General features: G+C 41.6%; 1 protein-coding gene across 1 annotated transcript; it reads right to left on the bottom strand.

Moving 5' to 3' along the window:
* Positions 1-1,469: 1,469 nt before the first annotated feature.
* Positions 1,470-14,394, bottom strand: LOC126406383 (fibulin-7). The gene is made up of 8 exons (XM_050070604.1): positions 14,055-14,394; positions 12,651-12,813; positions 8,985-9,161; positions 6,073-6,198; positions 5,794-5,931; positions 5,061-5,198; positions 4,507-4,645; positions 1,470-2,624 (listed from the first exon to the last, which is right to left on the bottom strand). The coding sequence occupies exons 1-8, from the start codon at positions 14,130-14,132 to the stop codon at positions 2,252-2,254; spliced, it is 1,332 nt and encodes a 443-aa protein (XP_049926561.1). The 5' UTR covers positions 14,133-14,394; the 3' UTR covers positions 1,470-2,251.
* Between the last annotated feature and the right edge of the window lie 444 nt (positions 14,395-14,838).

The raw sequence follows: 14,838 nt of genomic DNA on the forward strand, positions 1-14,838 counted from the left end.
TGACTGAGTTGTAATGTTATCTAGCTCAGTGGTACTACATGAGCTAGCAGTAGATGCACACTTCCTTCTGCGTGGTGATTTGTTTAGCTCAGCTGAGGAGGGCGCCATTAATGTTTACATCTTGCACTGTTACGAGCACAACCCTCTCGTCCATGAGTAGATGCACACTTCCTTATTCACAGTGATATGGTTGGTAGGTGTGGATTAGTGAATAGAAAGAAAATAGTTCCTACATGAAACTGCTCACAAGGTCTGTGGATTATCTTGAGTTACCAGGTCATGGTTTATGAAAAGAGACATTGCTGTTGAGCTTTTAAATTTATTTTTTGTAATATATTTTTTGCCATATCTTGTTCCATTATTTCTGAGAGAAGGCAGACATCTCTGCGGCTGATATCTCCAACATTTGGCAATTCTAACCAAAAACAATCTAGACTGATAAATAGTGCTGCAAGTAATAGGAAAAACATTTATATTTGATTTGGGGGTTGACTGCCCCTTTAAAGTTACAGTTAAAAGCTTCATCAAATTCGTATTTACTGAAGTCCACTATATCGTTGTGTGTGCATATATTTCTTTGTTTCTGTTACTTTGTCCACTCCCCTATGGATGGCGCACTAAAGTCACCATGTTTCTGTGACTCTGATGTAAAACAAGTGTAAACCACACTCTGTCCTGGCTTTGCCTCAAGGCCCTTACTGTATATTTTTATCATTACTCTCCAGCAAATGGCTTGTGTTATGTAGCTCAGCGCACTTCAATCATCCCTGGCAATATATCCTTCCGCTTCAGAATGGATGAAACATGTGAACATCAAACAGCCCGAGCACAAGCCTGAAACAAAGGCTGCAATGTGAGCCCTCCTGGTACGGTTACTGAGGGAAATTAGCCTGCCATTAAGGCACGTTGTCATTTTCAGAGCAGCGTGTGTACCGTCCGTCGGGGCATGTGTTTTGATTCTCACCATCCACTCCCTCCTGGAAGCATGCAGCTCTTCTGGCCCTTTTTATTGCAATGTAAATCCCTGGATGGAGATGCGAGAGGAGGACAAAGTGAAGGAAGTTAAGAGAACACATGTGGTGAACATTAGTCTCTTCTTTCTCTAACAAGCAGACACACTGAGATATGTTTTTAAAATGTGACGGTTCCTGCTCCGTGTATTAAAATCAAATAGAAACACTGTGAAACTCCTTTTGTTCCCGAGACATGTGGGGAAACGCTGCTTTGGCTTGTATTGTCTGTGAACTTCTGCCTCAGGCATTATATTATAAAACACACATTCCTCCTCTCTAACCTTTCATCCATTCAGTCAGAACACTTTTTATAGCCATCCAGCGTTCATTCATCAACTATGCGTTGGTTTGGATTTCACTCATTAAAATTCACTCATAATGGATGTAGAATGAAAACAAGCGCTGCCACGGGGACATTTAATAGCACACTGTTCAGCGTCAAGTGAGGTAGTTGTAACAAATCCTGAAAAGTTAGACTTTATTTCAGATATGTAGAGACAATTAAAATTCCAGATAAATTGTGTAGTGCATTTGCAAGCTTGCCAAATCATCTTTGATTTAGGATATAGTGATTTCTGGGTTACATACAGAATATGAGTAATAGAGAAAATATGCCCAGGTACAGTACTGCATACTGTTAAAAATAAAAACTCCCTTAGTATAATGGATGGTGCCTTAAACAAAGCAAGCTAGTACAAAACAAAACAAATATACAGTATATGATGGAAGATGTGGCGTACAGTATGTTACAATGTATAATCCAGCAATAATATTTCCAATAATTTAGAGCCACGGGAGCACTAATGTCTTATAGGGATTTATCGTCAGTAAAGCGAGGGCAGTGCATCAGCCCCGGGGCCGGACCCTGAGCTACACAGATATGATCTATGATGGACATAAAAATACAAACATAAAGCAACAGCAACGACAAACACAGTTCTCCATCCCTCCCTGCACATTCATGCATCCAGACACGCTCAGTCAAACATCAGTCAAAGCTCATACTGACACTAAAAGAAGCATCTATGATGTGTTTAGCCATATATTGTTATTCTTATTATAACTGTTAAATATTGGCTTGTCACTTTCTTTTGGTAACTTGGGCACCGAACAGATGCTGGCCTGTGAATGGCCTCTCAGACAAATGAAACAGTATCAGTAAACTCAGTGCCCATTACACTCTTCCTTGTTCTTCATCACCTTCCTGTTTCTGGTCTTCCTCCTTCTCCAGCTCGCTCTCAGAAGTTGTAAGGTGAAACCAGAATGTTAACCCTGGCAACATGCTTGGCCTGAAAAGTGCGGTCGCTGTACTCAGACATGTCCACATCGAGGCTGATCTCCTGCGGCCCGCGAAGCTGCTGGACCAGTATCAGCTCACCCGTCTGCCTGTCTGAGCGCTGCATCACAAACATGCCTCGGGAGTTTCCTCCCACTATGCCAAAGCGCAGACTGTCCGGCCCGGTGCGCCCTGGGGCGGCGGCAGTCGCCATACGGAAAAGCGTTGCAGGAGTCTTCAAGTTGGAGGTCAGAGACAGGTAGTGGAAGGACACGGTCTTAGGAGCCAGGTGGCAGGAGCGGCTGTCCATGGGGCAGGGGTTTCTCTCACACTGACTGCGGAGAGAAATGTAGGAAATGTTAGAGGGACAGTTGATTATAATGGAACTAGATGCACGCTTCCTTCTGCACTGTGTCACGCTTGGCGGATGTAGCTCAGTAGAAAGAAAATAGTTCCTACTTGCAACTGCTCACAACAAGGTCTGTGGATTATCTTGAGTAACTGGATCATGATTTCTGGAGAGAGACATTCCTGTTGAGTTTCTCAAATGTATTTTTTGGCACTTTGAGCACCACAACCTGAGTGCCATCTAGTTCCATTATATTTGAGAGAAGGCAGACATCCTTTCGACTGATATCTCCAACACTCGGCAACTCTCACCAAAATGATCCAGACTGATAGTACCACCACAAGTAAGAGAAAAAAAATGGCATATTTGATTTTGGGGTGAACAGTACCTTTAAGAAATTGCATCACAGAGCATGGTGGCAAATGTTTTCCAGTGTGTTTGGCAGTTGTCACGTAACGCAGCCATTTTTTTAACTCTAAGAAAACGATTATATAATTAACCTATCCCCATGGGAAAGTGTTTATAACTGTTTCTTTGTGACTTAAGAGAAGTGACACACATACATACAGTACATATGAGGTCATGTGGCCTGAAGTCTTGGATCAAAGTAAGCTGTGAAGTATTTTCTGTGTTGTGTGCAGTATTTCCAAACTTCCATCCCCATGCGCTCCAATCTCAAAACCTGCACAGCATTATTATGAAATGGGGACATAGCTACTGTCTTACTCGATTCCCTGCTTTCTCCCTTGTTACAAGTGTTTTCCCAAACATTTATTCATTCCCTTTGCTGGCGGTGGAGCAGTATTTCACCACATTGATGGTTCAGTAGAAGCAGACAGAGCTTTGTTTCATGGTTTTAAATGAGGCAGCTTGCTGATGACTGGCAAATACGGAGATGGAAGTTATAATGTCTTTAAGCATTTGGCCAGGAGACAGATGTTATACATGGTTTTATGAAAGAAAAAGGAAGAAAAAAAACATGAACGTCATCTGGTCAAGTTCTGCTGAGCATGCACGTTCTTTGTCAGGAATGATTTGCTTCACTGTGATACAGCTGTGACCGCAACTCTTTGGTTTGACTGTCATCATTTCTATTGATCATAATAACTTTGTATTTACCAAAGTAAGATATGGGGGCATGGGGACATTAACTAAAAGAGTCTCCACCAGTCAGACGATCAAACAGGTTATAAACAACAGTCAACAATTTAGCCAGATGCCTAAACATTTTAATGTGCATGCAACATGTTTGCAATAATCTATAGCAACCACTGCAAGTGACAGTAGACCAGAGAGGTTGGTTGATAAACCATGATGGATGTTTATAACAGTTCTAGTTATGGTTTCATCTGCAGTCTTTGATTTCTCTTCCAGAAAAAAGTTTGGTTAACTTGGCAGTTAGTGATGTTGCTGCGTCGCCAGATCTCAGCAGTTACCATGGCAAGTTTAATGTTATTTTGACCATAGCAATGATGGCCAAAACTAAGTCCCAACTTGAATCACTTTTCGTAGTTGTGCTGGAGAACTCTGAGGCTGTAACACCTTATTCAAGTGCACCTCCTCAATGACAAATGATACGTGTATTTTACCCTCTAATTGTGCATACTGGCTCACTGGCGTAGTTTACTGGAACACCTGAATATATCAGTGGTCAGTTTAAGCTTTTCTTGTTTTTCCAAGTCAAAATGTCCACCAGGAGTCCATTAGCGTCTCGCAGTTGGGTCTGATTTAGTATGAGCGGGGTCATTTGAAAGTTAATGACCATTTGCTGACACGTGGACGATGTGATCCTGGTTTATTTTTTCGCTACAGCTCTCGAAAACATGACAAAGAACGCCAACAGGTCACATTGGGGTGTATCCACTTACAAGGGAGATGTCTTGACGTAGCTGATGTTGCCATGAGAACGGGGACACTCTGGGTTGACACACTGAAAGCCTCCCCCCATGTTGATACAAGTTGTCCCTCGGCTGCAGTTGTGCTGCTGGCTTAAACATTCGTCCACATCTGGAAGACAAAAACAGCGGAGGCTTGTAAGAATGAGAGGAGGAGAGAGACTTGCCAGACTGACTCCCTGCTTCCTGGTTACCACAGCCTGAGCAGGGGGTGCTGTGATTGTTTATTTGGTTTTTTTAGTTTAGTCTCCCACAAACGCCTCATGTCCTAAAGATCCCTTCTCTGCTGGGAAAGGGTGAGGTCATTCATTCCACTGGCAAGCAGTGTAAGCTTCAGGGGTGCAAATGAAAGTGGTAACGAGGTTTGGGGCTGACAGACACCTCTGCAGAAACTAATAGCTCTGCTGCTAAAGGCTCCTCGTCTTTTTAAGTCACAGGTATTTCTCTCTGGAGCCACATACCCGGCCAGATCTGCAGCCAGGGCTCTGTGAATGAGCCTTTGTCCTCTATTCCCTCTTGTCACTCACCCTCACAGCTCCGCCCGTCTGGGAGTAACTTGTAGCCATTGGGGCAAGAACAGTGGTACGAGCCCGGGACATTCACACACTCGTGGATGCACAGCTTCCCTCCTTGGTCCAGCCGGTACACTTCACACTCATTTACATCTGTCAGGAAACAGACACAGAAATGCACATCTGAAACATGCATCACATGACCAAGTCAATGCATTATGCATTTAAAAGTAGCACAAACACCTCATACAGTTTACAACACGCTCTGAGGAACCAAAGAATGTTGTTTTTGTTTCTTGGTGTTTCGTCAGTGTTTATATGCCTTAGGTTTGCCCTTCTGCATCTTGGACATCAATACATTGGAGAAAACTGCATGAAAAATATTGTTTCAAAATGTTACTCAATCAATTACATCTTAAAAGCAACTGAACTGTGACCTAAATGGATGCTAATCAGCTTGTGACCTCTCAAGAGGATTATTTTGTTTTTCACAGACGGGCTCCACAGATTACTTTGATTTGTAACCATATAAATCACTAGAGGAGTAAAAGATTCAGGTATTTTTCTGGGATCATCTCGGCAGTAAAGTCCCCGTAACAGCTGCTGTTTGCCCTGCTGAGATGTCGTTGAGCGGGACACCAGCTCGAGGGAAGTGCTCTGTAGCTGACCTTACCTCCCTGTGAGGTGGAGCAGCAAAAGGAGTATTTCCCCACAGGGATCAATTAAGTGACACGTAATTACAGCTTACCCTGACAGATACTGTTGTCAGAGGTGCCACTCATGTGGAAACCTGCATCACAGCTGCAGTGCTGGGCCCGGTTCACTTGGGCACAGCGAGGTCTCCGGCTGAACGCTGGATCATTCATGACACTCCACTCAGGTGGTGCTGCATTATGGGAGAAGATATGCAAGTTGAAGACCTGTGTTAACATTTGATCTAGAGTTTAACACATTGTAAACATGTAGTCTTGACTGACGTGCAAATACAAACTACACAAAGAGTCATTGTGGTAGTTGTGGTACTGACCTGTCTGGGTTTGGTGCTGACAGTGAGAGCCACTCCAGTTCTGGGGGCAGGTGCATTTGTACTGGTTAACACCTTCCACACAGGTTCCTCCATTTTGGCAGGGGTTACTTGCACACTCACTTATATCTGTGGGTGTAGCAGCGGGAGAAATATCACTGTGGTCAGCTTGTTGAGAAACTCGCAGCTTCCTGTTTCCTTTTTTCATCAGACTGATGCATACCGATTAAAGGCAGGCAAAAACATCAAGTTTTGGCACTACTTTTGACCTTGCTTTCATTATGTAATCTTTGCCTCAGGCTGAAGTTTCGTGTGTCTACATTTGCAGCTGTGAGTGTTAAAAAAAATACCCAGAGACATCCTCACAACCTATCAGTGTGCCTCTGTCAACCATGACAAAATAAAGAAGACCAACACAGCGGTCGGCTGGAATGATGTGCAGCCAAAACTATCAAACCACATAAAGAAAAGGGATGGTAAGACTAGATCCCGAAAGAAAAAGAAATGCATCAACAAAATTAAAGAGCCTCTGTAAGCCTTTTCCGTCCACCATTAATCTATAGGGCGGCAATGAGTGTCCACCCAGTCTGATAACTAATACTTAAGAATGAGAAGCTGGTACTGTCATTATGGGCACAGCATGTCAACAGTAAGGCAGCGGTGCCCTTTTATTTCTTCCATTCGAGGAAAAGTAGTAGTTATCTTGATGCAATCTAATGGTAATGACTATTATTAGTCATTCAATAATTAGTAATTTAGTCAAATCTGTCTGCATCTTCAAAGTTTGAGTTGTTTGTGTTGGTCTATATCAGGGGTAGGCAACCTGAGGCTCCGGAGCCACATGTAGCACTTCAGCACCTCTCCAGTGGCTCCTTGACAAAAAAAAAATACATGGAAATGAGTAATGTTCATGTTTTTTAACATTTTATTTTTTATATATCAGTGTTGTAGGCCTAAAGAAACTCCTGCATTCTCCAATTGTAAAGTTGCGAAGCCTCCAAACCAAATGAAAATAACTAAAATGTGTGTAACACATCTACTGCCTGGCACCTTTGCCTTGAAATTGTGCCAAACCTCCACAGCAGAGGCTCGTCTTGAGTCCTAGCTGGTTAGCTATGGATGCCAGATCAAAAAAGTAAAAGTCTCAGAATATAATAGAGAATTTAGTAGTGTGCGGACAGATTTGTTTGCTTCCACCGCCAGCTCTGCAAAGATAAAGTACCAAATAATCATGAACAGTGCCCTGTAGAGTCGTTACCTTGTGGTAAGACATGAATGAATGATCATTTAGACTAGTAGTATAGGCTAATTTGGACTTAATAGGCCTTTTTACCTTCATTAAAAGTCTCAAATATATTTTGTGGCTCCACACAGATTTTTGAAAATTATTTTTGGTCAGAAATGGCTCTTATGATAGTAAAGGTTGCCGACCCCTGGTCTATATGGACGTTATTCCTCTCTGCAAACAAGCTTGTAAAGGTTTACAGCAATACAACTCACATTTTCACACAAACTTCATTCATACTTCTTTACAAGTGTGTTTATGGCCTCCAGCTGGACATGTGCAGATTGATATAACATGGCTTTGATTGTGAGTGTGTGAGTACAGTAGTGCAGTTTATTGTCTTATTTGTGGCACTTAGCTTGATTAATGATCAAATAGTGGCCCAGTAGATGATAAACCTGTATGAATGTGCTGTTAGTGTATACAGAAATACTACCAAATGCAAACTGGTGACAACAACAGAAGGTAGAAAAATTAGTCCACCATGCCTTATGATCTTTGTCACTGTAGCCGACTTTCTGAATTCTGCAGATGTTCAAATTATGAAGCAGTCTCTGCTCTCTGAGGCCACAGTCTACTGGATGACAACCAATCTCTTTAATGTTTATTTGGCTTCCCCTGAGGCCACCACAGGGCCATGACATGAAAAGGCCCACTTCACTCTGCTAGATATTTTTAAACTCTTCTTAACTTTAAAGTTTTCACACTCCGTCAATACTGCTTTTTAAGCATGACTAAATTTAGACCTCTTATGCCGGGCTGAAAAACATGAACAGGGATAATACTGTGCAGAGTCGAGTCTTCTCGTGTTGTTTTAACCATTAATGTCAATAAACGTATGCACATGTTCGACTGAGTGCGCCACTTGGAATTTCTGGAAGAGTGCCACCAGCACAGGCTGAAGGGGCTATCAATAGCATGCTTAGCATACTTGTGTGCTATCAGACCATGATGTGGGTATAATGTCTGGACCTAACCCCGTCCAGTGGGACTGCTGTCAAAGGACCAGGGAAACATGAGCAAGAGAGGTAGGGTTTATCTTACAGTAGCCCAAGCACTGCTGTGCATGAGGAGCAGAAAGCTGGAGGGTAAGGCACCCCACAGTGGAATGCAGTACAGGTGTTTTTCTGTGTTCAGAGACATTTAATGCCATTTTAACGAGGGCTTCATTCAGTATGTCGAGGAGCTCCAGCCACTCTAAAGAATGCCTCTTTTCTTTGCCTGTTATCTCTCTCTCACTGTGTGTGTGTGTGTGTGTGTGTGTGTGTGTGTGAGAGAGTGAGTAGCTCAGGTTGGCTTTTGGGCTGCCGTCTCTTTCAGCCTGGCATCCAGACACTGTTGAGCCAAGGTCGCACTAAATTGGTGCTGGGATTTCGGCTCAACAGTGAATATGCACAGACATGGCAGGAAACATTCCACTAAATCAAATTAAGGTGGTGGTGGATGTGTGGATGTGTGTTTATATGTGGAGAAAGTCATGACTGAGTGAAAAGGCTGAAAAGCTCCTGATCCTGTGATGAAAACATACCACAGCTCAGCTGAAGTGAGACTGCATTCCTCACCTATATCATGCTTAAAACTGAGGATTTGTGGCGGGGGAACAGACCTGGAGTTCCTGTATCTTGCTCACCTTTACAGATGGCACTGATGCCTGTCCAGGTGCTGTTGTCCTGGCAGACACGAGTGGCAGAACCGACAAGATGGTAGCCCTGGGAGCAAGTGAAATGGACCTCATGTCCGACAAAATACTTTGAGCCAAACTTGGTTCCGTGAGCGGGGGCTTCCAGAGAGGGGCAGGTGGTGGGAGCTGTGGAAGAGAGAAAGAGAGCATGAGAGGGGAGGCTGGTCACATGTGGAGTAAGCCTCCCGACATCCTCTGGCATTCTCTGCCTGAGGATATGCACGTGTCACTGGGCAGTGCGGGGCCTTCATGGGAGAGGATGGTTCAAACGCCTCATTTACAGTCAAACAGCACGGCGCCGGCCATTTTTTATGAGTCAGAATTTCAGCAGCAGCCAAATGTTATGCTATGTTGCATGCTCTGGAAACTTTAAGGCTTGTGTAATATAGAACGCAATTACATTACATAACATTGTAAATAAATTACATTTTTATGTGAATTTATGCTCCATCCAACTAGGACAAAATGTTTCCTATACTTTCAACCTCAAGTGAAAACCAGTGCCTGTACACTTTAAGATACTATATGATAAATAAATCTCACATGGCCCGACCCCCATCATACCCAGCTTGTGTTTATAGTATAATGAAAGCTCACTTTTTCTGACCACTTTACATTTGAGCATGATGTCACAGGGGCATGAGAGATAACTAAGTGTATAATGTTTTTTTTCTTGCATTTATTGCATACAGGGAAGCACATACAGTAGAATAAGCTAACTACGCTAATGGTGACAAGTACCGAGAGAAGACGGGGAATGCTGCACAGTATCATTTGAATAACATTATTATCAAATTATAATCTATATTCTTTGAGCTTTAGCCCTTCTTCCCATGGCTTTAACAAAAAATAACTTAACTTCTACTTTTCATTGTTGTAGGCCTAAAGTGATCCTTAAATTTTCCAGTAGCCTATGCACTGACTAAACATAATGTTTTACGATTTCATCATGTAAAATGATTGCCGTACCTTTAAGGCAACCTCAATAGTGATGGCTAGATGTGAGTCTCCCTACAGGCTAGCTATTGACTCCAAATCCCAAAGAGAAAGAGTCTCTGAGGAAAACAAAGAAGTTATTAGTGTGTGGACAGATTTGTTTGCTTTTACAGCCAACACTGCAAAGTTAAAGTACAAAATAATCACAGAAAGCCCTCTGCAGAGTCGCCCTCTTTTGTAAAACATATTATGAATGCTCATTTTGACCTATTAGTAATGTTTATAGGCTAATTTAAACTTAATAGGCTGTATTACCTTCATTATAAGGCTCAATAAGTTTTTCAGCTCCAGATAGATTTTATTTTTTGGCCAAAAATGGTTCTTTTGATCGTAGAGGTTGCCGACCCCAGCTATATCTACACTGAAAATGGATTACAGTTTTTATTTTAATGTGGATTTTTGTCCTGTTCTGAGAGCTTAAAGCAGGTGGTGCAATACTTTGACTTTTGCCTTTTAATTTTGTTGAGGCTTTATTGGTATAAATGTAAAATATCAGCTTCCTCTTGTCTTGCCAAGTACTCTCCAGAGTTATGAACTGCACTGGTCCATCACTAACAAATTGGCCTCAGTGTCTGCTGCCAAACAACACAATTCCACAAATCCACTTCCCCTGTCACGTACCCAGCACTGTAATCGAGATGGCCTCGCACTGGATGAATGTATAATCCCTTAATAGAATATCTGGCTCTCTATTGTCAAAAAAACTTTCTGAAGATCAACTTCAAACAATTGAATGTTCCCAAAATGTTGTAAATTTGATACTTTAGTGTTGTTATGTTGCTGAACATAACCTCAGTCACATGATGCACCCATGTGAAACGAAAATACAGCATGGATTGTCAACTAAAATAAATGAAAATAATCCAAATACGATTCATAGTTTTACAGCCAACCATATCCTGTGTGTTACATGACCAGTGGAACAGATAAAGACGTCTATTTTGTTTTAGCAGCCTATCACACCATGGTATGTCAATTTCACAGCATACAAGAATGTGTATGAAGTTACGACTATATAATCTATTTCATACAGTTACCATGAAACAATATCAGTACGGCGTCTGGCAGATAATTCAATTGACATTTAATTGACGTTATAATTGTATTTATATCTTTCAACTTAAAGACTTCCACCACTACCACTTTTTAAGACAACACAAAAATTACATAAATATGAAATACATAAATAAAAATCAAAGCATTTATCTCTATATTTGTGCCAAATGATCAGATAAGCAGAGAACAGTCAACTGCATGTAGACAACTGTGACAGCCTTTAAACAAACTTCTACTGATAAAATGGCACTGATTCATTTATTTACCTGAGCAATGAGACACAAGTTAAAAAATGGATATTTACCAATTCCATTACCAAATTTATTGTAAAATAGCAGATCCAACAACATGCCATAATTTCTATAGTTTAATAGTATTAAAATTCATGCATACAAACAGGATATATGTAACACTGTGGCGACATTATGCACATCCTGATATAGCTCTGCCCAACCTCAACCTGTGCAGAGGTCTCATCAGCCAGGATAAGTGAGTCAGCTGGACATAAAGGAGCTCTACATGATATTCACAGGGTGGCTGCGGGTCCTTGAAAAGTCTTAAAATGTCTTAAATAAACATTTACTAATAAAAGGCCTTAAAAAGTATTAATATGTCTTATATTCATATTGAAATGGGTCTTAAATGTCTTTTAAGTCACATCAACGATATAATGTTTGGTGTTGGTGCTACAGGACACATCATTTTAACAGGTGAGAAACACTTTTCGACGGGGTATCAGACTTTGACACAACACCTGTATGTGCGCAATGCCCCTATTTTTGCACCCGTAATGCATTTACATCATGCAATGAGTCTGCATCATTAAACTAGGACCTTGCAAGCTATGAAAGTGTAAGGACAAATAGCTTAAAAGAATAACAATGATTACTCGTGGTGATTAAAGCCAGTGCCATGAAATGTTGTTGTTGAAGATGATTCAAACTAGGTACAAGGGGAATCAGTTCAGGGTCATTTTTACTGTTCATTTTGAACTGACATCAATGTGTGTACTTGGAAAGAGCATATTTTCACTTCTGGTGTGTATTTTCATTGCAAGTCTGGTCTTAAATTTCATTTAAAGTGGTATTAAAAGGGTCTTAAAAAGTCTTAAACTGAACTTATACCTGGAGACAGAAGCTTAGCGCCCACCATTGTTAGCACTGTTAGTACCATTAGCTGCTAGCTGCCAACTCCTCCATGTTGAGAGCCGTGTGCAGACAATGTCTGAATCATAGACCCCTCTGGATATTGTATAGCTCCTTTGGTAATTATCAACAACTGTAAGAACAAGTTGATAAAGATTGCGATTAAGAACTTCAGGAGAAGACACTTTGACAAGTGACACTGGGAAAAGCACAGACGTAATAAATGAATGATGGCTGCTTCAATGTCAGGGTCCTGGTATTACTGTCACACTGTCATGACTTACTGGGACACACCTCTCCGTTTCCAACTATGACAAGTCAAAATGTCTGCTGAGGAAAATGCCTCTAAAGATGTCAGTGATTAAGAGAATATGATGAATGGCGTGACAATGTGTGTTGTTATCTGTTTATTACTCACCAGCTGACTGGTCAGCTTGAGGCAACTTGGAGACAGAGTTCTGAAGAGTTGCCAGCTTTGACTTCATGATCCTGAGGCCCTCTGTGAACCGGATCTCCTGGCCTTTCAGAAACTTCTCCATTTGACGAAGCACCCCGACCACCTGGTGCTTATCCATGCACGTCTGTGGATAAAGCATGCGCACTGTGAGCAGAGTTAAGAGTTATAAAAGAGCCTTGGGCGAAACATTTCAAAATGCAACGACTTTCCAACAAGAAAACGAGCGGTTACCTCAGTTTAACGGTCGTAAAACTTAAAACATGAGCTGCGAATAAACATTAATGTGCAGCTGTGGAGCATGATGTAATTGAAACTGAATTCATCTTATTGGTGGGCACATGGTTGTTATGGTTACAAGGAGTTTTCATTGATATTAAAATACATTATGTAACACTGGCAGTTTTTACTGTACATGCATGACACAGTCACCATGATTTGTACTACATTTGCTTTCCATCAGACCTCATTGCACTCACATGTGAGGTATTCTAAGCCCACCATCTCTCTTCCTCTCTGCCTTACCCTTTTCCACTCACTATCACAACTCTAGTGGCAGACGCAGCTGGACAAAAGCTGCCGGGCAGATGTCAATGGGACCTAAGTCCAAAATGCTGTTCCTCTGTATATTTTGCATGGCGGTAGGAAGGCACATGCTCATTGGATAATCCTGAATGGGCCAGACTGAAAATAGCATGGATGCCACGAGCAGTTACTTGAGGAAGAGAGCTTGACAAGCCATTACAAAGTTCCTCAGAGGAAAGTGCCTCTAATCCTTTCAGGAGGGTTTATTAATCACATGCTCATTGGAACAATTCCTCTGAGCAGCATACCTTGAATTCCTGCTTTGGCATTTGGAGGGCTTTGTACAATAACAACTAGCTTCAATACATTAACATTCATTGTGCACATAGTTTGGACCAGTAGTTACACAGTGCTCTGCTCCTTTTACCTGCCCCAGGCAAAAGGGGAAATGCTTCCAGTTGACAAGAATGAGGACTCTTATCTGGATGCTACAGGAGAAGTTTTTTGGGAAAGCAAAAAGCATCAAATACTTTCTCCAGTGGAAACTGTAGACTGTAATCACAAACCCTGCAAAACTTACAATAATACACAGACTTACAATTGGATTGAAAGCTAAAACAGAATAAGAACAATTACATTATTGGTTGGGATAACTTGTTTTTAATGGATAATAGCATTAAGATATCTAAATGGATTACTTTTCTTTAAATTTATGAATGTTTCCCAAATATGGTTTGCCCAGATTTTGAGATCTGAAAGGCTATCACACTTTTCTGATTCAGTTTGCCCAAGCTGCAGATCTATGAGTAAGTTGTTATGTAAAATAATGTAAGTAACTCTTACCTGAACGGCAGCATGACCACACTGGATGGCTGTCAAACACAGCAAAAGCAAACACCTGCGTCGAAAAGATAGTGCCATCTTTTAGAGTCTAGTAATAATAATAATAAAGTAATGCAGTTCCCTGTTGGTGTTTCCCAGGATTTAGAAGCCTTCTTGTTTATGGTGCTTCGATTAAATCCAAGCAGCAGCTCTCTGTTGTGAAGCTGTCCGCTGCTTTCACGAGTCTGGAGGATGCTCATCAGGTGTCTGAGACAGAGATGCGCTCCCTCCCGTCTCTTTATCTGCGCGCTCGGAAAGTTCAGCCTCTGAGCTCTGCACGCCAACTGGGTTTCCTCCTGCAGCAGGAATCCCTCCCACCGACATACTCCCAAAAATGTCTATGTTTTTCTCTTTACATCTCTCTGCTGCTGCCAAGCACAGTTTACCACAATATAGAGCCAGCTCTATCTGGTGTGTTGCAAGAGTGTAATAAGACCTAAACTGTGTTTGTTTACACGACTGTGAAGAATAAAAAAATGTTTACCTTTCGTTATAAGCTCAAAGGACTGGATCTCTTCAGAGTAGCTGCATTCCTCCACATATTATGATGTTTATTGTGACACAGGTCGTCATGCTGCAGATTGCCATAGTCGGCTAAACACACATAACATGACCAATTATCTGTCTATAGCATCAGATCACTGCCACAGAGCTAACACTTAGGGACTGTACTCTACTTATCAGGGGAGGGGGGTGGGTGCAGTGTGACTTCATTTTGTTTATTTTATCTTATTTTTCCTTGGGC

Source organism: Epinephelus moara, chromosome 19, assembly GCF_006386435.1.
Source record: "Epinephelus moara isolate mb chromosome 19, YSFRI_EMoa_1.0, whole genome shotgun sequence".
Taxonomy (NCBI): Eukaryota; Metazoa; Chordata; class Actinopteri; order Perciformes; family Serranidae; genus Epinephelus; species Epinephelus moara.